The sequence below is a fragment of the Ostrea edulis genome, chromosome 1 (assembly GCF_947568905.1).
Source record: "Ostrea edulis chromosome 1, xbOstEdul1.1, whole genome shotgun sequence".
Taxonomy (NCBI): Eukaryota; Metazoa; Mollusca; class Bivalvia; order Ostreida; family Ostreidae; genus Ostrea; species Ostrea edulis.
The window spans coordinates 53,839,406-53,862,598 of NC_079164.1; the positions used below are offsets into that span (position 1 = coordinate 53,839,406).

The 23,193-nt window shown below is 34.2% G+C and overlaps 1 protein-coding gene across 1 annotated transcript in view; it reads right to left on the reverse strand.

Moving 5' to 3' along the window:
• The window catches only part of LOC125650103 (fatty acid synthase-like), a 184,182-nt gene extending 163,517 nt beyond the window's left edge, over window positions 1–20,665 (reverse strand). Inside the window, exons 1-2 of the mRNA XM_048878078.2 lie at window positions 20,537–20,665; window positions 8,308–8,412 (exon numbers count right to left, since the gene is read on the reverse strand). Coding sequence (XP_048734035.2) covers window positions 8,308–8,367 — 60 coding nt within the window. The 5' untranslated portion in view covers window positions 8,368–8,412; window positions 20,537–20,665. The remainder of the gene's footprint in view (window positions 1–8,307; window positions 8,413–20,536) is intronic.
• Window positions 20,666–23,193: the final 2,528 nt, after the last annotated feature.

The window sequence follows — 23,193 nt, forward strand, 5'->3', positions numbered from 1 at the left end:
TTTATGATTGAGAACTTTGCAATATAATTGATGTAGTTGAACAGAATTTTGAAATATTGCATTGAAATATTTGAAATATTATATTGTATTAAGAGACCGTCCAACGGAGAAAGGAAGAAAGGTCACACATGACAGGTGGTCTCTTAATACAGGTTGCTTAATTTTCGGAATTATAGGCATATATGTATATTTTTCATACACATAATTTTTAGGCAAATATCAAATTAAGAAAATAACTACATCTATTCGAAATTTATTTAATAGCAAGTATAGTTTTAAAATGTGTAAAATCAAATCAATAATACTTATAATATTTTAAAATACAGCAAGTTGTGTTATAATTTACCATTAAATTCATAAAATTTTACATTTAGATTACCCTGAAAGAATAACAATCAATTTAACAAAATGCATGCATTGCTAAAACATAAGAACAATTCAATTTAAAGGGAAAGGCAACCCAAAAGATTTTTACATGATAAATGATAGGATTAATCATATGATAAAGATTTGTCATACAATTCTGTTGATATATGGCCTAGATATGCCTCAGTACTAATTTTAAAATGTCAAAAATTGAAATTCCCACGATCTATAGAGGCTGCCATGATGTGTAACTCTTTTGTATTCAAGACCACAAAAATCAATAATTTTGACGTCACACCGTCTGTTTCGGTTTTGATGAGATTCCAAGATCATCCACAGGTGCTTGGGTTCAGCCCCCCCCCCCCCCCCCCCCCCCTTTCCGAATAAGCTACATGAGTTGATTTAATTACTTTTTTCTTGAAAATAAGTCCTTTAAAAAAAAACATACCCTCACTGGTTATTATAACAGAACTTTTTTTAAAAAAGGGCTTATTTTGAATTATTTTGGACTTTATAGGTATGCAAGACGTTGACATGCATTAGAAATATTTTCAACAAAAAATTAATTAACATCTTCTTTTCTCAATTTCTAATTGCGAAAGAATGGGCTCAAATCTATACGGCTCCAAACTTACTGTTCGTGACTTGTCATGTTTACAGTGCTGCTGATGAAATAAACTGGAATAGACGGTGTGATGTCATAAATTAAACTCCAATGGCCACTCTCTTAGCAGCGGGTAATTTAAAATACACAATAGATTAATATTGATTTAATTGTTAAGCAAGGATTTTTGTAGTTAAAGACTGTCAATTACGATATCAGTAAGTGATACTTTATTCATAAAAGCAACTATGTGGTTAGGGTTGCCTTTCCCTTTAAGGTAAGGTTTGCAAAAATGTGTCATAGTTGTATCATGGGAAAATGTCATATTATTTACTTGTTATCTACTACCGCTGTTAACGTAGTTCCACACTCCTGTGACGTCATAGGATTTTGCAAAGTCAATGATTCAATGATAGGAACATAAATTTTGTTGGAATCTTTTTCAATAGTTATTGTAAAAAATCTTGTTAGCCATAAAACATTTCAAAAGTCTTAGTTATATTTGAATAGTCAATGATATGTTTCAAATTATTGAATCCAAGGACAATAACTCTGTTCTCATTAAATTATTTATCAAGTCCATAATGCGATAGATTTCCTATATTTTTGACAAACATTTTACCAAGGTGATAAGGAATCATTATCTGTGTCTTTTCATGAAATTACATAAAATTTTAATCCCGAGTGATTTGAAATAGCTCAGCTTTATGGTGCCATACTTCAGTTTTTGATGGGGGTATACATAATCTGGAAGCTATAGATTTGAAATTATTAAGGAAAGGTATGGATTTTTCCCCATGAATAACTATAACAGATGTAACTCTACTAATATAAACAGAAAAAATGATATGTAAACCATGCTATAAGGAAAGTGCGTCCACATTTGTTTGTTTTTTAACATTTTGGAGAATAACGCTAATTCAATAATTTTGCACATATTATTCTAAAACTTGATGAACATATTGAAAATGACATGTGTTTTAGTTATTGACATGTTTCCCGATAAATAAATGCAATTCAAAAAATATTTTGTTGTTTTTATATTAAAATAAAAACAAACAACTGTTTCCAATGAATTTCATAAAAATCTACATCGGGGTACATGACTTTAGTGATGTATGTAATGAAAATTAATATGGAAATCCTTAACTGTTTTGCCTTTTTCCATTACTCTGAATGTTAATTTATTGATTCCAAACAAAAAAATGCTACCTAAACCCCAAAAATCCAGGACTAAGGACCCACCTTAAGTGTCAAACATGTAAATCTCCATGACAAAATAATAATAATGTTTCTCAAATGATCATTAATATAAATTATTTCCTTTGGTATTATAAAAGTCTACATTTTTTTTTACATAGCATATGTGCTATGGTAATTTCCTTCTTATGCTGTGACCTTGAAATCGCCCCCAAATGGGCATCGGCATTTGGAATACATGGAGAAAGTCAGTTGGTTTGTAAACAACAGCATGGCTCTGGTAAAAGATGATGATCGGTACCAGTTGCTGATATTTTGTTTGAAACCATGAGATAATCATGCACATGTAATCTCTGCGAATCTTGGTAAGGAAAGTAGGATTTATTTTGATGCTGCTATAATTGATCATTGTTTGTGAACAGTATCCTCAAATTTGACAAGGTTCGACATTAACGAAGCTAGAAATTTTTATGACATATTTCCAAGCATTTCTTAAAATAAACCTGATCATGCTTTACTTCTCTGATTACATGCACTTTACATTTCAATGCTTATGTACAACATCTACTTGCACCGATCGAGCGACTTCTCACATGAACTTTGAAATGTAGAAAATGCGACTGATATGATCATGTACGAATAAAAGAGAGATCTTCTCTAGTATATCTTAAAATATTCTCAATTTTGTCCAAGGAACATCTGCATAACGGCAGGGATCTTGTGGACATAAAAACAGATTTGTTACGTGCCATTTTTACTAACTTTACGTCAATCCCCCCCCCCCCTACTAGATCCGCCACTGACCGGGTTTCATATTGTCGCGAAGGTTAGTCGTCTGTTCAACTATGTAAACAAACATCAAGCTATGGAACAAGAATAGGGGATTTATTTCAAAGATGTAGAATATAAGACAGGTTTGGGCTAATGAAATACGGAATTTATGATGAAGCGGGACCGTGGAAAACCCGCCAGGAAATTGAAGATATAGATATTGCATTGTATTGAATTTAAAAAAACAAACAAACCCAACATTATAATTTCTAATAAATGTGATGCTACAATACTAGATATCACTTATGGGCTGGAATTGTAAATTTTGTTCATGAAAATGCTCAATGTACCCTTCAAAAGTGGTACATGTACTATTATAAAACAAAGTGACAAATCACATCAATAAAATAATTCTTTCTAACATGATACCATGGAAACAAAGTCTGGTGGGTAGTAATTTTATATGCTTTCTTAAATGTTTATGGTCCAAATATTATGTTTAAAGTAAATTTTTTCTGACGTAGACATTGTAAAGGTGCTCAATATGCATTTTTTGTTACCATTGCAACCAATTCAAATTTTATTCAAGATATAAAGAGTGCTGTTTTTTTTTTGTGTTTTACAATAAAATTTCTACCAATTAGTATAATCTGATAGATAATACGCTTTTAAAAAATTCTACCAGCTTTTTATCCCATAAAGTTTCCTCGTGTAATTTTTATACAACTAGTATTCCCTTTTGTACAAAGATTCCGAAAATGTAAAACATCACAAAATTAAGCCCATCAAGTCAAAAAACGACACGAGTGATTTTTTTTAAAAAGTAAATTTTTAAAAGATAAATTCCTACTGAACATAATTAATATGCAACATGACTTTGTTCGCTACATGTCAAAATGTCGCAAACCTAATTACCTTAAAAAAGCATTGCATTTCTGTATTAAAAGGAATGTCTTTTAAAAATGTATAAATTACTTAAACATAAGAACAATTCAATTCAAAAAGCTTCTCTGGATGTAATTTTTTATTAAAATCATTGCATTTCTGTATGTGAATGTCACTATAAAAAATGCAAGCATTGCTATAAAAACATAACAGTTCAATTTAAGTAGCTTTTCTTGGGGTAAAAAAGTCATTGATTGAAGATTGCTTAAGTCCTTGATTGAAGATTGCTTCTCCTTTTCAACAACAATGCTAGAGATGTGTTCTTCAATTTGAAAGACATTATTGAATATTTCACAATAACAGTTGCGCACAGAAAAGGATTTAAGCTTTTCAACAAACTCTAATGCTTCCTTGTTAGTAACACATCTATCTATCACATCCTCCTCCTCATCATCGGTGTCATCAATTTCACTTAGAAGTTAAGAAGCTGGTTTAGACCAGTTAATGTCAGCACAAGTAGAAACAACACTGTCAATCTCCTGTAGTTCCCTTAACTCACACCCGAACAGTTCCTTAGATAACTTTATAACTGTGAGGGGAATGTCGTCCTTGTCACCATCAGTAATATCAGATTCTCAGGATCAATTTGTAGGGATGAACTGTTTGAAAAGCTAGCCTTCAAAAAACATTTCTCTATGGTGATCGGTTCCGTCTCCTTCCATGAGCTTGTCAGCCAGTAAATTGCGTTGAGTACGTTTATCTGTTTCAAAAGGTCTGGACCACTGACACTAGGTTGTCTCTCCCTTTCTTTGACCATATGGATCATCTCGATCTGTTAAAATTGGACATGAATATAAGTGGCCTTATCAAAACATCATAGTAAATAAGAAAGATTAGTCAGCTTTAATTTTATCAAAACAGCTTATTATAGACCATGCATACTAGTTGACACAAATTGCTAAAAACAAAGGCGGGACTGGTACTAACCTGTGGCTTTCTGAATTTGAGCTTCACAGTTTATATAATCCCCTGATCCATTGGCTGGGTTTTAAAGGTGGTGTTTGGTGGAAAAAACTTACTGAGTGTTAATTGCAGGCGAGAGGTGGCATTGTCCACGAAAAGTAAAAATTTTCTATTTTGACGTTTCATTTTTTAATTAAAATTTTTCATCCACTCTTTGTAAATGGTGCTTGTCATCCATGCTTTTTTGTTAAAGCGGAACATTACAGGTAACTTTTTTGGATCTAGTTTTTGGAAACATCGGGGCTTTCTACATTTTCCGATGACAAGAGGTTGTATTTTTTCACCAGTCATGCTGGAGCAAAGAGCGATGGTTATCCTTTCTTTAGATCTTTTTCCACTGGCACAATCCTGACCTTTGATATGAAAAGTTTTTCTAGTTGTCTTTAAAGAATAAGCCAGACTCATCCATGTTGAAAATTGTCTTGCTGGAAAATCCTTCATACAAGTTAGGCAATTTTTGTTTCCAGTCGTGTACCCTGGTATTGTTCACATCTCCCCCCTCTCCACTCATTGTTGCTAACACAATATTGTTTCTCTTAAAACTTTCAAACAAGCCATTAGAAGCTTTAAAAGTTTCATTCTTGAAATCTTTGGCAAATTTTAAAGCTTGTTCTTTTAGAAGCCATCCTGTCACATTCATCCGTCGAGCGATGGCCCCCTTGAACCACTCATGTTAGCCAATTGATCTCCTCATTACCGGTAAGGTATCGATGTCTCTTACTGTTTGTGGGAACATTGTTTTCATAATTGCTCAAAATTTCAGTCTTCCTTTTCCGTAAATTCTGAATTTGGATTTTACCAACACCAAGATCATTAGCAATTTCATAGGCGGGTTTCCCAGCATCTAAATGTTTAATCGCAACAATTTTTTGTTGCAATGATAAAACAGTCCGCTTAGGAGAAGCCATTCTTCACATGAACACGATTAAAATACAACTCAAAATGAATAAATTTCTAGTGTTGAAATTTACTCACCATCGAATCATTAATGCCCTAAGGCAATAATGACCAACCAAAAATAAACAAGAGATGTAAAAAAAAAAAAAACAAAAACAAAAAAACTTGTTAAACATATATGCCCCCATGGTGCAAAATTGAAAAGGGTTATACACATGCATCATTTAATTGATAGTACTAGTTCTATCACCAATTCAAAATATTGAGCAGACAATTAACATCTTTCTATGTCAAGAGTGGATTGACCATGTGACCTAAAAATCATCTACTCCTTAATTATGCTGTACCAGTGTACAAAGTTTGGTGTATATGGGGTCATCTACTCCTTATGCTGTACCAGTGTACAAAGTTTGGTTTCAATCAAGCAAATAATTTTTAAGATATAGGAGACAATATATTACTATGTCATATTTGACCCATGACCTTTGACCAAATGACCTCAAAATCAAGAGGGGTCATCTTCTCCTAAAGATATACTAGTGTACCAAGTTTGATGTCTGTCAAGCAAAGGGTTCTCAAGATATTGAGCAGACAGTATATTCCTATGTCCAGTTTGACCCTTGACCTTTGACCATGTGACCTCAAAATCAATAGGGATCATCTTCTCCTAAAGATATACCAGTGTACCAAGTTTGATGTCTGTAAAGCAAAGGGGTCTCAAGATATTATAATAAGCAGACAGTATATTCCTATGTCCAGAGTAGATTGACCCTTGACCTTTGATCTGAAAAACAATAGGGGTCCTCTTCTACTCATAACCAATCCACATATGAAATATCATTACAATCAAGTGAAAGATTCTCAAGATATTGAGTGAACAGCATGTGGTCGGGGGGGGGGGGGGGGGGGGGGGGGGGGGCATTAAAAAACAACAACTATATAGGCCTATTTAGAGAATAATTTGGATTTTATTTCTAGCTGAAATTGAAAAAAAAAAAGCATATGTGTATTTGTTAATTAAAAAAAAACGTAAGTGTTTTTATTTTCTCATTTTAATTAATATTGATTTCTTAATCAGTGTACGTGTTTATATTCATTTATACACTAACAAGTAACCAAGTGTTATGAAAGATAACTCGGACAAAGCATGTTATGAACGATAACTCGGGAGAGACATATGAAATCGAAAGTAGAAAAGTGGAAATCAGACAGTCGTTGAATAAAGTTAAATATATGTGAAAAAACACTAAATGGTTGTGAAATTCATGGTCGTTGGTCGCGTTAGACAGGTGGTTGTTTAATAAAGGTACACTATATAAGGAAAAGCATTGGGGGTACTTTTTTTTGCTCACATACAGCAGTGGGTCGTTTAATACAGTGGGTCGCTATGACAGTTTTGACTGTACTAGATCTACCAGTGATTTTTCTACATTTTTAACAAGGATCCTGTGGCTTTCGAATTGGGAAAAATTGTCGACATTTCAGTCAAATTGGGGAAAAATCAATTTTATCGTACATAAGTTTTAAAATCATATCAAACATTATATTATCTTTATTTTACACATCAAATTTTCTTTAACCTTCTAAAATTTTCAACTATTCTATCCAAATCATCATTCCCATAACTCTTTGTCAAGTCTTAAGTACAGTATATAATTCACATCGAATGTTTATTTTTTTTCAAATACATTTTCCTTTCATAATTCTAATATTGGGAAAAATGCAAGGTAAACTGGGAAAAAATTGGCAATTTTTAGGAGGGGAAAGGGCTGAAATTCGGACCCAAAATGGGCCTAAAAAATCACTGACTACAGAAATCAGAACAGCAATACGGCAAACAACAATCATGTAAATCAACTTAAGGAGGTATACTACACCAGAGAAAATTGATGTAGATGAATAATATGTTTTAAAGTTGAAAACTTTCAAATTTACTTTATTTTGTCAAAAAATACAGTTTTAGTAGAAGGTAATCTGAATTTAAAACTCCTGTTGGACTCAAACCTGTGACCTACAGTTCAGCAGTCGGTATTCTAACCTACTGAGCTACTCGGCTAGGTATTTAAATGGAAAAGGAAATGTCAAATATTGCTGATATCGATTTTTTCATCCATGTTTTTAAAGGAAGTCAGCCATTATGACGATGTAGAGTACTACCTTAAAGTGAATCATTCATCAATGACATATACTCTGATTTGTCAGAATCTTGAATGAAACCACACATATACCACAAATGTTTCTGTTTTTTAATTTGTTTTTTAATTAGCATAATAACTGTAGTATTTTTGGAATAGGTAAGCTTTATCACTTCACCCATCTGAATGTCACATTTTAGAATCATCTTGATGATTAAAGGATCATCATGAAATTACAACTGTATCGCTCAGATCAATGAAATGTATGAAAGGTGTCAGGTGCAAATATGAACTAAAATCTCAAATTCAGAGGTTGAAAATCTGTGAATATCTAAAGTTAAACTTGGGGGTAATAAAATGTATCATAATGATTTGTAATGGGGAATTAACATGTTCATCACTATATATAAGTTTACAACAATTTACATCAATGTTTTCCGATTCTGGGAGTCGGGCAGCAACGCCTGCCACAAGTGTTTCAGCCATTGCTGAGGCAACCTATGGAAGTTCCTTTCAGCATAAGAGGATTTCCTGAAAAATATATATTTAAAAAATTCATATAAGGAGCTTAAGGTTGAGATTGCATTAGGCATTATGTGGTTTATTCATGTAGTATCTAAAGAGAGACTATTTTCATTTCTGATTCCCAAATACATCATGTGCTTGAGCATCAGTCATATGACAGACAATGGGAAAAAAGACTTGTCAGATATAACCAGACACAGGGTAAAGTGAAAATATATTTAGAAATATACAAGTCAAAATAAAATACAAATGAAAAACCCCTGATGTTTTACTCATCTTTTCCATGTAACCCCCCCCCCCCCCCCCCCCCCCTGTTAATTTTCAGTCTTACAAAATGTAAATTTAATTCCCAAACTACTAGGCCTGCTAAAATCATAATATATAATGTTTTAAATTTCATATGATGTACATAGAGTTATATAGTGCACAGAAATCTGATATGCTGGATATGTAATATCCAAGGGAAACACGGGTTACGTAAAAGAGTCTGACATTTGGAGCAAATTCCTAACACTTGCTGTTAATATCTTTTTCTCAATTAGTTCAGTTAATTCTTATAATATAAAAAATAAGAAAGTTTTCTTGTTGATAATTGCTTGGCCAGGGATAGACATTAACTTTTCATCTTTACTTGTCCAAATGAAAAACTTAGTTGTCCAAAATATTTTAGACTCTCATCCAGTAATTCTGATTATCTCTCTCTGTCAATTGATGATACAGTACAATCTACTAGAATGGGCCTTTGCTATAATCTGATGATTCGTTAAAGAAAACAACAATATATGTTGTTGGACTTTACTTTCTAATATTTGATATTCATCATTAACACAATTATTATAATAATCACATTTCCTACTGAAAAAATCACTTGCCCCATCGGGAAAGTGTGTATTGAGTTTCACTTGTCCGTACTGGGTTTACACTTGCCCTGGGCAATCAGACAACCGTTAATGTCAATCCCTGCTTGGCTTGAAAGAAGAAAAACAAGAGGCCCATGGGCCACATCATTCACCTGAGTCACCTTGGCCCATATTTAAACATTTTCCCTAAATATTCACATGTAAAACTTTGATCCCTGGTGGTAGGTTGGGGCCATGATTTTACAAACTTGAATCTGCACTATGTCAGGAAGCTTTCATGTAAATGTAAACTTCTTTGGCACAATGGTTCTTGAGAAGAAGATTTTTAAAGATTTTCTCTATATATTTATATGTAAAACTTTGATCCCCTATTGTTCGCCCCATCCAACCCCCAGGGGCCATGATTTTAATAAACTTGAATCTGCACTATGTCAGGAAGCTTTCATACAAATTAGGGCTGTGTGGTGCACCAAAAATTTTGGTGCACCGCGATTCATACCATTCAATTCGATGCATCGATTACAAATTCCGGATTTCGGTTCGGTTTAGATTTTACATACCGTAAAGTATCGAGTATTGTGCACAGTTTTTTTCCAGAAATTCTTACCCAGAAAGTGGGGGGTGCGCACAATCCATGTGACTAAATATATCATCCTTTTTTTACAGGTCTAAGTTCATGTCACCAGTGACAATTTTCGCTGTCATAGCTCTTATTATACTTGTTCTATGCAAAATACTTCCGGGTTTTAATCGCATTATTTGTATGCTAATGCACGTATAGCAATTACAAGCACCTAGTCTAAACATCTACATAATAAATTATTTTGAAAACAAGTGTTTGAAAACAAACTTCGTATTTTCTTAGTTTCTGCCGCCATATTTGTTTACCGGGTAAACTTGTGGTCGGCCCGACTAATATAAACTGGTACCTATATGACAGTATGGCAGTGAATGGTCGCTAAGTAGGACTGAAAGAAAAGAAATAAATTCATTTTTCTTCGTAATTTGTTGTTTATTTAATATACGCTCCTGTTGAAGCTGTATTATTTTGAATTAATTTATGAAGAAAGGCAACTTGGAAAAATCGGTAAGTACAGTGTATATGCGTATACTCAGGGAAAAAAATAATAAAATCAGAAATAGCTGCGTGGTCTTTTGTTACGTATTCTGAATCGCTGACTTGTTAAGCAATTAATATCGGATGTCCCTTATTTGTCTTTGAAATAAACTGCTCAATGTCCAATTTAATTACATGTCGCCGGTGTGTATCCAACTGTTTATTTAACAATTTACCCAGGTGTGTTTTGTATTTGCTATAGTACTGGTGTCAAAACAGAGAAACGGAAATTAAGTTTACAATTTTATTATGAGAACGTATTCAGCTACATATTTTCAAATACAACACTAAGCACCAAGTATTGTAAAATAGTAAAACACATAAGAACTACATAAAATGAACTGTATATCAAACTAAAATGTCGCAAGCACTAGTAATTTATTTACAACACGGGTTCTGGCTTCAATTGCATTCCCTAAGTAGCCTAGTCAATTTGAAAATAAACATTGAAGAAATTGCAACAGAAATAAATTCAACTTTATATTGTAGAGCTTTTCAATGTAAACATTATATGAAAACCTGAAATCTCAACTCACTGCACAGATATGAAAAAAATATTGATGATTTTTTTTTAAAAACGGAATTTGACAACGGTACTGTTGGGCTGTCGTACTATTTGTTTTGGTGAATCAGTATGACGTCATATGCATAATGGATATACTGCAATCTAATATTTTCGTCTTTTCAATATGCTGATATTTTTTTCTCATCATTTTTCGGATTCTAATCAACATGAGGTAAGTTTACTATCAGTCATTTTTAACTTTATTACTGTATTGATTGATGTTTGCAGTTAATATTAAGCTCTAAATATAATGACTTTCCACGATTAGATAATTTGAATAATAAAACAAGCAAATGGTTATATCTACTTGCCTTTTCCACCCCGTATATATTATATAATTTCATAATATCAATTGAATGCTGAAATTCGTGATGATTAATGCATAATATAGGCTTATTGCGAATTTTCTCTGATAAAAATGCTAATGACGCCATCCCTTTGCAGACGAATTTTTAAAGTATGGAAACCAGTTCGGGCGAGAAATTCGTATTTTTAAAAAATTATTTTATCTGTCAAAAAACTGGTAAAAACAATATGAATAATTGCATTTCATTTATTATTTTGTTGTTAAATTTCCTTGGAACTCCGTTTCAAAGAGTACAATTTCCATTTTAATTGGAAACAATGGATCATTTGAGTTTTGTACATAGACTAGGCCTATATGTCTTTTTCAAGCGATTTTCAAATTTACATTTAATTATTGTTTAATTACTTTGTTTTAGTTCTGTATCAATTTCACGTATATAATATTGTTATCGTCATATAATTTTATCGAATCCATTTATTCTCAGTTGATTATGAAATTTATATTGTTCATTCCATTTAATTTCAGTAACCAAACGCCTACCAACGGGATTAATTGTGTGATTTGCTGTGGAACCGTGAAGCCAGAAGATGCTGTTGTTCTCACTACAAAAGGTAGCGAAAACATTAATCTTGCCAGCCGAGAACGAGGCAAAGAACTGTTCACCAAACCAATGCAAAAAGTTCATGAAAAATGTCGCTGTGAATTCATCCATGCTCACTACATCGAAAAGGAGACTGTTAAACGAAATAGTGCACACTTGTTATTTTCTAGTGAGTGTGAAGCGACACCATCAAAACTGAGGTCAAACTATTCATTTGATTTTCGTGATGATTGTTTGTTTTGCGGCCAGCAAGTTGTTAGAAAAGGATCTACAACAAAGTGGTATCCAGTTCGGACACTAGAATTTCAAACCACGCTTTTGAAAGTTTGTGAAAAGCGAAACGATGACTGGGGAAGGATAGTAAAGGGTCGAATAGCATCAGTCAGTGATCTGCATGCAGCAGATGCAGTCTACCACCATGTATGCAGTACCAATTTCAGAACCTCGAAAGCAATGCCAAAAAAATTCTCTGCAGATAAAAGTACATGTGAGCAGAATGAAAGCGGTAGTCCCTCAACACTGCAATCAGAATTTGATGACATGATTAGCTTTTTGAATGATTCTTATGAGGAGCAAGTAACTGTCAACAACTTAGTCATCAAAATGCAATCACTTTGTGGAGAAAAGGCTTACACGACAAAATGGATGAAACAGAAGTTGAGGGAACACTATGGTGATCGCATTGTTATGTCAGACAAACAAGGACGGAAAGATGTTATAACATTTCGCAAAACGGCTTCAAGTATCTTGCACAGTTTGTATCTAAAAGGCTTAAATAATGAAAGCGAGGAGGAAGAGAAAAGGAAGATAATAAAAAGGGAAACTTGGAAGTAGATGATCTTAATGAAGAAAGAGTCGTTCAGTTTCTTGAAGATGAAATCAATAGAAAAAAGTCAATCTTATCTAAGTCGAGAACAGCCACATTATGGATAACGTTCATGGAAATGATATCAGTACTCCGAAAGTTCCTGATTGCTGAACGAACTGGGAATTGGTTGCTCCATCTCGAATCAATTCAAGATATGCTCCCATACTTTGCAGCCACGGGACATAACCTATATGCAAAATCTGTTTATATCTACCTTAACCAAATGCAAGCATTGAAAACAAGCCATCCTGACATCCACGAAATGTTTTGCAAAGGTCATCATATAATTCGAAGGACCAATCAATTTTGGGCAGGAATTTCTACTGATCTGGCAATAGAGCAAATCTTAATGCGAAGCATCAAGTCCAATGGAGGTTTGACTCGCGGTCGTGGTCTTGGAGAAGCGCAAAGAAATATGTGGCTTCTTTCAATGCCAGTTTGTTCTGAGGTTAATGGGACCATGCAGATTCTCACTAAAACAAAATACCAAGCAAATGATCAACATGTCGAGACATCAAATTCTAGAACTCAGAGGGACTGCAAAGACATAAATATAATCATAGACTATCTTAGAGACCACGATCCTTTTACTCTTGACAATCTTTGCCTCCGCAACATTGAGACTGGTGTAACTGCTGATGAGCATGTTAATGCTGACAAAGCTAGAGAAGTTGGCCTGGGGATGGACATTTTACAGACAATTCAGAGTTGTTCAAATTTGAGCTATCGAGTTTACCACCTTCCATGTTTGACAACAATGACTTTCCACGTGAAGCTTCTAAAGCTGTGTTGGCTGACGTCATCTGGGACGATAAGTGTCTGGCTGACGGTCAAATGGAACAGGATGCCCAGTACGTCTTGGATGGTGGATCGCTTTTACAAAGAATTCCACGGGAGGTGGGGACAACATTTTCAAAATTATGTTCAATCTACATTGACCATGTAAAGAGGACTTATCCAGAAGCAATTGTAGTTTTTGATGGATATCCAGATTGTCTAACAATGAAAGATGTTACACACATGCGGAGATCCAAAGGACATAAAACAACAGATGTTTTATTCACGGAGACCATGCCATGCAAGATGAAGAAAGAACTTTTTCTTGCCAATAACAGGAACAAACAGAAATTCATCAATCTACTGGCCTCAAAAATGCAAAATGAAGGCATTGAGGTACTTCAAGCTGATGACGATGCTGATCTTCTCATAGCAAAAACTGCCCTTGCCTGTGCAGAAAGCCGAATAACAGTTGTTATAGGAGAGGATACTGACATCCTAGTTCTTCTTTGCCATCATTTTCGTGATCACTACAAAGACATTATTTTTCGGTCAGCAAAGCAAATAAGTGGTAAAACCTGTAGAATATGGAATATAAACAGAACCGCAAAGGTGCTTGGTCCAACTACATGCAAACATTTGCCATTTGTTCACGCCATATCGGGTTGTGACACAACCTCTCGATTATATGGTATTGGGAATTTTGATACCAAATATATTTGCTTATTTTATTTAAAACACATGTAAATTGTAAATCGACAATAACTGCTACAATTTCTCTCGTCTATGTATGCAAAATGAATTGTTGTGATGCAAATTGAAAGTAGTATCGTTGAGAAATACGATTTCATCCAATAAAAATCAACACCGCATACGATCACACGATTTTCTGTGATATTTCAACAAAATCATATTTAATTGTCCCAAATGATATTTTGTGCAAAGATTTAACTTTTTATGATCTGTAATATCAAAATTTACATTTCAGAATGATAAACCATTTTGTTCAGAAATATAGTTGACTCTCTATAAGTAAATGATTGAGAGTTTCCAGTTTTTGGTGATTTTTTGTGCATACAAAAATTCAATTTTGGCCCAAAAATGATGCTTTGGACATGGAATACTATTTTCATCTCTTTAGACCATTAATATTCACATTATCATTGATGAATAATAACGTTCAGAAATATTATTTCGCTCATCATCACTCAATGATGATCATTTTCCGATTTTTTAAACGAAATCATACTTTTTACCCCGAAATCATGATTTGTGCAAAGATTTTGTAGTTCAGGTTTTCAGACATGAAAATATACATGATCAAGAATAAAATTTACTTAAAATGATTTGTGTTGCAATTTCTTCAATGTTGCCTCATTTATTTGCTTAATTTGACTAGGCTAAAGGTCTTCCTCCGTAAATCCACAAAATTCTTCTTCACTATCACTTTCAAATAGTTTTTGGTAGTCAGACTTGCTCCATGGCAAGTCAGTGTCCGCATATTGGAGGCTGTCTGGTGATTCGTCATTGTCATTTTCCTCTTCACTTGGAGTTTTATCGTCTTCCCATAACAAATCATCCTCAGTTCCATCCATTGCGTTGGATATTCCACACTTGAATGATTTAATAATCATTTCTTTTGGTATTTCGTCCCAAGCGTCAATAATCCATTGACAAATTGTTGTTAAATCCACTTTTCTCTGCAACCCCGACTTCGTACAAGTGTGTTCCCCATGAATCATCCAGTCATTCCACTTCTTCCTCATAAGGGATTTCATAGGCTTGTTGATGCTGACATAAAGAGGCTGCAATATTGAAGTCATACCCCCAGTGATGATAGCAGGTGTTGTCTTTATTTCTTTGAGATGTCTCTTTGTTTTTTTCAGTCTTGTGGCATCAAAATGCGTCCAGAACTAGAAGGCTTTTCTGCGTAAAATTGGGTCTTCTGTTCCACATAGTTCTGATTCAATCTTGAGTTAGATCTTCATCCATCCATCCCTTTTGGTGTATCCTAACCAAAATCCCTTTAGGAAACGTTTCCTTAGGGAGAGTCTTTCTCTTGAATATGACGTAGGGTGGCAATTTCCCTCCGTCAGCGATATATGCCAGCATAACTGTAAATCTGTTCTTGTCATTTCCCGTTGTTTTGATGTTAACCGTCTTTGCACCTATATTGTTGATAGTCGATGTGTATGGAATATCGAATGTCAGGGGCGTTTGATCCGCATTTCCTATCTGTGAAAGGGGATAATTGTTTCTCTTTCTTTGAGTGATTATGAATCGTTGAAAGTCGGTCACTTTATCCTCATAGTCCTCTGGCAGTCTCTGAGCGATGTGGGTTCGTCGTCTGATAGAAAGGTTGGCGCGTCTAAAAAATCTGTATACCCATCCCTTTGATGCTTTGAAACCTGTTATCTTCTTTTGTTTGGCTGTGATTTTTGCTTTAATTTGTAATTCTGTCATAGAAACTGCAATTCCTTGTTGTCTTATGTCGCGAATCCATGTCAGCATATCTTCCTCAATGTCTGGATATTGTCTTCCTTTCCCACTCTATGCGAAAGACATCGGACCGTCGGACCTGACCGATGTACAGTGCCTCAGGTTCGATGTGTCATTTTTTACACCGGACCGGAATGTCCGATGTCTCAGTATTCGGTTTTAAGCTTTATTATTTTGACGCGGAGTCAATTAAATGTTTGTTATAAGTAAAAAATATCACACAAATCCAAATACGTAAATGAATGTGATTAAACTGCATGGACCGTCTAAAGTATTATGCGGGAGGGATCCCTGGTATAGTATTACTAGTATAATAAATAAGATTTCCTTGGTTTTGCATTTTCACGTTTTTCTCTTTTTTACATTAGGTTTTTCGGTCTGACAAAATTTGGTTCGGTCCGATGTGTTCATTGATTACACAGGACCGAATGTCCTGTGTGGTCCAAAAAACTTTCGTATAGACTGCTTTCCCTCTGCATGCCATCTTACTTTTTGGCAATGGCAGTAATCTCTTTTTTCAATCGCCATGCTCAGATGTTTAACTCCCCTATGTTGAATTCTCTGCCAGCTGCCCTGTTTCCATGAATCTCCGCATACTTTATATCTTTTAGCTTCTCTGCCGCGGTCAATGATTGTCGTTCTCTGCCCATCTTTGTGTCTTTACCCAGCAAAACTGATGCCGATGTCAGCTCCATCATCCCTTATATGTAAAATTTTGGGTGGGGAAAACAATTAATTTTCATTTGCCCTGCCCATGTTGTTTTTTATTCTAATTGAATCAATTTGTTTTAGAGTTGCATACTCTACTTAGATCTACCGGGGTAATTTAATTCGTAATAGTGAACCCTGTTCACTAATTAAATGCAATTATATCATTATCTGGTCCATCTTAACCCATCGGCTTCTGAACAATTACCGGGAAGTGAGGAGACACTACGCTTGGATATTTAAGATCAAAGCCCAAGCCATAATTACGATATGGGGATTTACGGAATCTGTTTAGATATTTTAAACAGCGAATGTTGAAGAGTTGTATGAGCATTCTGCTCAGCATTCGCATAAATATAAAACACTGGGTTAAAGCTGTTATGAACATCCACCATCGTAAAAATAAAATAAATTTACAGATTGTTATCGGTAGTTACGGACACGAAAAATGATTGAATCCATATTTTTGAATTAAAACAAATTATCTTAAAAGATCATAATTGAATGAATAATTATGAAATAAGCACACACACACATACATATATATTCGTTATTATCTACTATCGACTTGAAACACATTTTATTTGAAAGATATCGGTAATTACAGGCACAAATATCGTTCAAGTACATTTTTTTTTTAAAATATATATAAAAAACATTGGGCTCAATATATTTGCATAATTATAAATCACTGGTATTATTAAATGTCCATCGTAAAAGAAAAATTACCGATTGTTATCGGTAGTTACAGACACGAATAATGCGTGAATACAAATTTTTGAATTCATCCTGCGGAATTTAACCTTAATTTCTGAAATTTTCACACTCATTCTATCAATTTTTTTAATGTGCACAATACATAAGACTAAGGTTTTTCCAAACATTTTTTTTTCAAAGTGGGGGGTGCGCATTATGCACAAGTGCGCATAATACACGACACTTTACGGTACACCAAAACAACAAATATGGCGTCCGAGTGATGTGCAGAACATGTGGGTTTTTTATGCAACAGGGATTTAAATCACTACTAGGCCAAAAATAAAAATTGATTTGTTTGATGTACTCCGACCAACCCGTGAAAATTGCCCCTACCCAATCATTTTTTTCAGTACTTTTAATTTTTTTTAAAATTTGGTTTCCAGGGAAATAGACATTGTTTCATTTTAAAGGTTTATATTCTCTACGAAACTTTTTTGATGAATGTTTTATAGCATTAATCATTAAATCTGTCTTGTCCAATGTTTCATGAAAACAACAATAAATCTCTAAGTCTGCGTTTTTATGACAATAATCAATTTTTTCGATACTGCAAAAAAAAAAAAAATCAAAAAAAAAAATAAAATACCTACCTACCTACCCACCTTGAAAAATGTGGGTCGGAGTACATCAAACAAAAATATTTTTAATGATGGCCCTGTGTTGAGAATTAGCATTTTCACCACTCAGATACTAACAGAATATGGTTCGTAAGGTAATTACAGTTTATCTTTACATGACATATAGCATTTCTGTCAGTGGTGGAGTGAAATCAACATTGTAGGTAATGACACAGATTTGACAGTTAATATGAGAGAAGTAAATCAATAAAGGAGAGATTTTCAAAGACTCTCAATTGATAGAATTGTTGAATTTTTACATATCAATGAAAACAGTATCATATACATTTTAGATTCACTATAGATTTGTTTAATAATCCAAAACTTATGCAGCACATTAATATAACAAATTTTAATAGACTGTCAATGTTTTCTTTTTTCTATCAAAGTTATAAAATGCCTTTATAAATAGATATGATGTTTACAAATGACTACATATAGTTATATAACTTGAATAAAATAAAATCAAAGATGCTACTCAATAAAATTGTTAATTTTTGTGCTATTATTAGATAAATTGGACCTAACATGAACCGAATTGGAAATAATCGAACCGTGCTGTTCTGAATCGAAACCGAACCGAATCAAGCTAACCCTGAATCGTCCCACCCCAAATACAAATGTAAACTTTTCTGGCCCAGTGGTTCTTGAGAAGAAGATTTTTAAAGATTTTCCCTAGATATATTTGTACGCAGAACTTGAATCCCCATTTGTGGCCCCATCCTATCCCCAAGGGTCATGATTTTAACAAACTTGAATCTGCACTATCAGTAATTGGGATAAGCAAATTGCTAAATGTGACAATGGCGCATTACCAGCTAGTGTCAGTGTGACATTTCTAAAATGAATGCGCCATATTGAAATTTTTATGCGACATTTTAAAATGACAAGTCTGAGAGACCAGTAAATTATTATCTAAACACTACTGACAGACTGTAATGTCATAGATAACTTTAGTTTTATTAGTTGTGTTAAATTTACGTTTTGCTACAGTAAGGATTCTCATCATGATTGTCTGTTTTGACATTTCCGCATCATCGTCTCCATCTGCTCCTACAGTGTCTACTGCTGGTACTGGCTTATCATTCAGACAAAAATTAAAGTCAGTTTGCCCTTTGTCAGACTTAAGAATTTTTTTTCGTGGCATTTCCAGTTAGTGCAATTTAAAGGTATTAACTAATCAGATCACTTTTTACTGTCTGATTAGACACTGAGGAAATCTAAGTCATACTTGCGCTTAAAAGAACGTAAAGTTGTACTATTACTAAAGCATTAACAGCAATAATCGATATAGATTAAGTTCAAAAGTTGAAAAGTTTGTATATCTACGAAGTCAGTGCAGAAAAGCTCAAACTAGGTATATCGACAATGTGCGCCACAACGGCGCAGTGTTTCAATATTCTATGCACCTTTTTTTGATTTAATGCGACTATGGCACAGGGCGCGTGCTTATTCCAATCACTGCACTATGTCTGAAAGCTTTCATGTAAATTTCAGCTCTTCCAGTTCAGTGCTTCTTGAGAAGTTTTTTAATGATCCTACCCTATTTTTGCATGTTTGTGATTATCTCCCCTATAAAGGGACATGGCCCTTCATTTGAACTAACTTGTAAAGCTCCTTCAATCAAGGATGCTTTTGGCCAAGTTTGGTTGAAATTGACCCAGTGGTTCTGGAGAAGAAGTCAAAAATGTGAAAAGTTTAGACGGATGGATGGACAGATGCCATACCATAATGTACATCACGTCTTCGATGGGTGTATAAAAATCATTAGTTAACTCTAGTTTTGTGAATAAGTCTTAATGTACTATCTTTACAACAACAACAACAAATATGCCGCAATTTACAGTGTATTCAATAATTATATGCAAATGCTGAAATATTTCACCATTGTGTTACAACTATGATTAATATGTACAATATTATAAATATTGTTCTAATTTTCTCTTCTGAAACATGCCATTGCAACAAGGGGATTGTTGTATGAATTTCACAGTGAAGGCAACAGAAATAAAATGTACAAGATGTATCTAAGCCTATAGTCACATGATAAAAATATTACGATCACATTCATGTATAGGCCTAATATGTTTTAATGATTTAATATGAAACCCTGTGAGAAAACTAAAATGGGCTGTTTCTGCTGCCTAATTTCATTCATGTACTGACTGAGTATTTGGCAAATAGGCCTAGGTATTGTTTGAACACGATCAATGCATGAACATGACAATGTACATACACATGTTGCTGCGCTCGCTCAAACGATAGCATTAGGCATAAAGTTCAGCAAATTCAATTTCTTAAAATAATTCAGAAGTAAGCAAATATCAAGGACTTACCGAACACGTCTTTGAACAGTGTACATTTTAATCAAATTCCACGTGCTCCAATTATTCGGTAAAGGCGCGCAATTTAAAAAAAAAAAAAAGACGAACATAAATATTTTTGACAATACCTTGTATTCTGTTCTTCCTCTTCCCTCTTTCACAAACACAATAATGAATATTTCTTAGTTACAACTCTCATACCTTGTGCTCCGAAATATACGCCCACTAAACTAGGCCTAACTGTGGCCTAGGCAATGTTTGGCCTCTTATATCAACTTCGAAACCTTTTTTTCTTTTTCTTTAAGTATAATTACTTTTGATTCAATGAAGTATCGATTGTATTATTTACTGAATTAAATGAAAGACGTTTCGATTCGATATTTAGGTGGGTTTTATTTTTCTCTCCCCCCCCCCCCCCCCTATTTTTCCTGTATGTACATGCCCCCCTACGCAAATGAAAATATGTCGTCTGCTGCTGCATGCTGTGCCACAGAAAACACAGGGTACTGTCATTTGACAGAATCACGGCCTGTTTTATAAACTTTTTTAGCCTAATTGAATCACAGACCTCCACGCAGTGTACTAGATAGTAGATACAGCACAGTTTAGTTTAATTTTCCCATGCAGGTGTCGGGACGAGGGAGAGAAACATTTGGCTTAAGAAATAACGAAGACTGGAAGAGGGGAAAGTGAAAGAAAGGGGTAAGGGGGTTATTTATGAAAAAGAAATACATGTAAACAAAAGTAAAATGTGTGGTTATTTTCGTGAAATAGGCCTAACTAAATGCTAGATCTAGCATTTGATATTAGGGCAAGAAGCCACAGGTGATTCATGATTGGGTTCAGGACCCACCAACGGCCCCACCCCCTCCCCCGAATAACCTACATGAGTTGAAAATATCACTTTTAAAGCATGACAACAGAGTCTTACATACCCCTAAAGTCCAAAACAAGCCCTTTTTAACAATTATCTTCATTGTATCAAGTGAGGAAGGATATGTATAAGTGGGGGTAACTTTCAAAAGGTTTATTTTTAGTTATTTTGGACTTTTTGGGGTATGCAAGATATTTTTGGCATGCTTTAGAGAGATTTTCAACAAAAAAATAATTAAATCAATACATATAGGTTATTCAGAAAAAAGAGTTCTGATCCCAAAGCACCTAGCTGTGCAAGAAACATGCTACTCACTCCTGCCTACTAAAGGCTTGCCAGTCGCCAAGCCCACTTTAAATCTTCACTTCAAGTATGATTGAATCCTGTTTAAAGACAGTACCATGTAATTTGTTTATGTTTCAACTGTATCCTTCCTTTTAATGACAATTTTTTTTAAAAGAATGATGTTGACATAATTGTTGCTAGAAAATTTATATAGATCCAATGTAGGTCTCTTAATTGATTTAAAGCTGGAGAAATTTTAGTCTTGATCATCCCGACATACTCTCCCCACAAACATCTGAACACTCTTTATAAAAACAAAACTTCTTCCCATAAAGATAGCATTAAACTTGAGTCAACAAAAATTAAGGATGATGTGGAGGCCTTCACCATCTACAGTAGGTGCGCACCGTTCAGAGTTACACCGTTCATGGTGAATTTGAAAACTACCGTTGGTAGCATTTGGTTGCCATGTATAATCTAAGGTAGTCTTTGGCCACCAAGTCCAACCATTTGCAGCAGTATTTTCCTGCAAAACTATGAAGGAGTTTTAGTGAAAGAACAAGGTACGGTTGTATACATAAAAAGGCCCAAAAAATTGCTCTCTATAAAATGTGTCTGGAATTAACCTTAATCAGCGTTTTAAGAAAGTAAAATAAATGCCAGGTATACTATGCAAACAAAATCAGAATGATAGTCCTAAATGGATAGCATTATGACATCATGAATAAGACATTTCCCGCCTTTTTCTCAAAATAAGCCTGAAAACTTTCAAATGTCATACAAATTATTGCTCAGGAAAAGATGTGCGCATTTGTCGAGCAAAATGAAAATGATATATATTGTGTATTATTTTGAGATGAAAAACATGCTTCAATATGAATTTGCTCGACGCATGCGCTGTATGTTTTCTAAAAGGAAAACCACCTGAATTTGTGGATATTTTCATTGAAAATGGCATTTTTGCAATTTTATGCCAACTTCAAGCTCTCGTCATATGACACAAATCATTTTGCTGATCAAACTGAGTGAATTTTGGGTTTGCTAAACGATTCCTTTATTGAATGCCAGGATTTGAGCTTCATGTGAAATCATCAATATTTTGGGCCAGATGACTGTAGAAACTGTACCTACTTCTTAACACAAATGGGAGTGCTTTGTAACAAATGCTACCAATAACAGCCTTTTAAACTGCGGATAGTATACAAAACTGAGAAATGGGTGAAATGGTAGTTATCAAAGCAGTTTTAACAACTTTGTAAACACAGATTAATCAGAATTGCATAGTAGTAGCCAATCAACTTCACACTACAAGCTTACTTTTAAACATTTTCCTTTTTAAACATTTTCCTACAACAAAAAGAGGATGTCACTAGGATAGAGAGCTAATATGAACATGTCATTCCTAGGTATATGCCAGATGAATTTAGAAGTCATTTTAGGCTTACCAGGGAATCATTTGACAAATTATCCATGAGAATAGCAAATTGCAAATCCTACAACAAACAGCACGGGCCAGAGGCATAGCTAGTCAGAGACTCTCTAATGTTCCTATGGTACAAATGTTGACTTTCATCATATAATCATCATTTGGTATAGAAAAGGCCAACAATTTTACAAATCATGTTT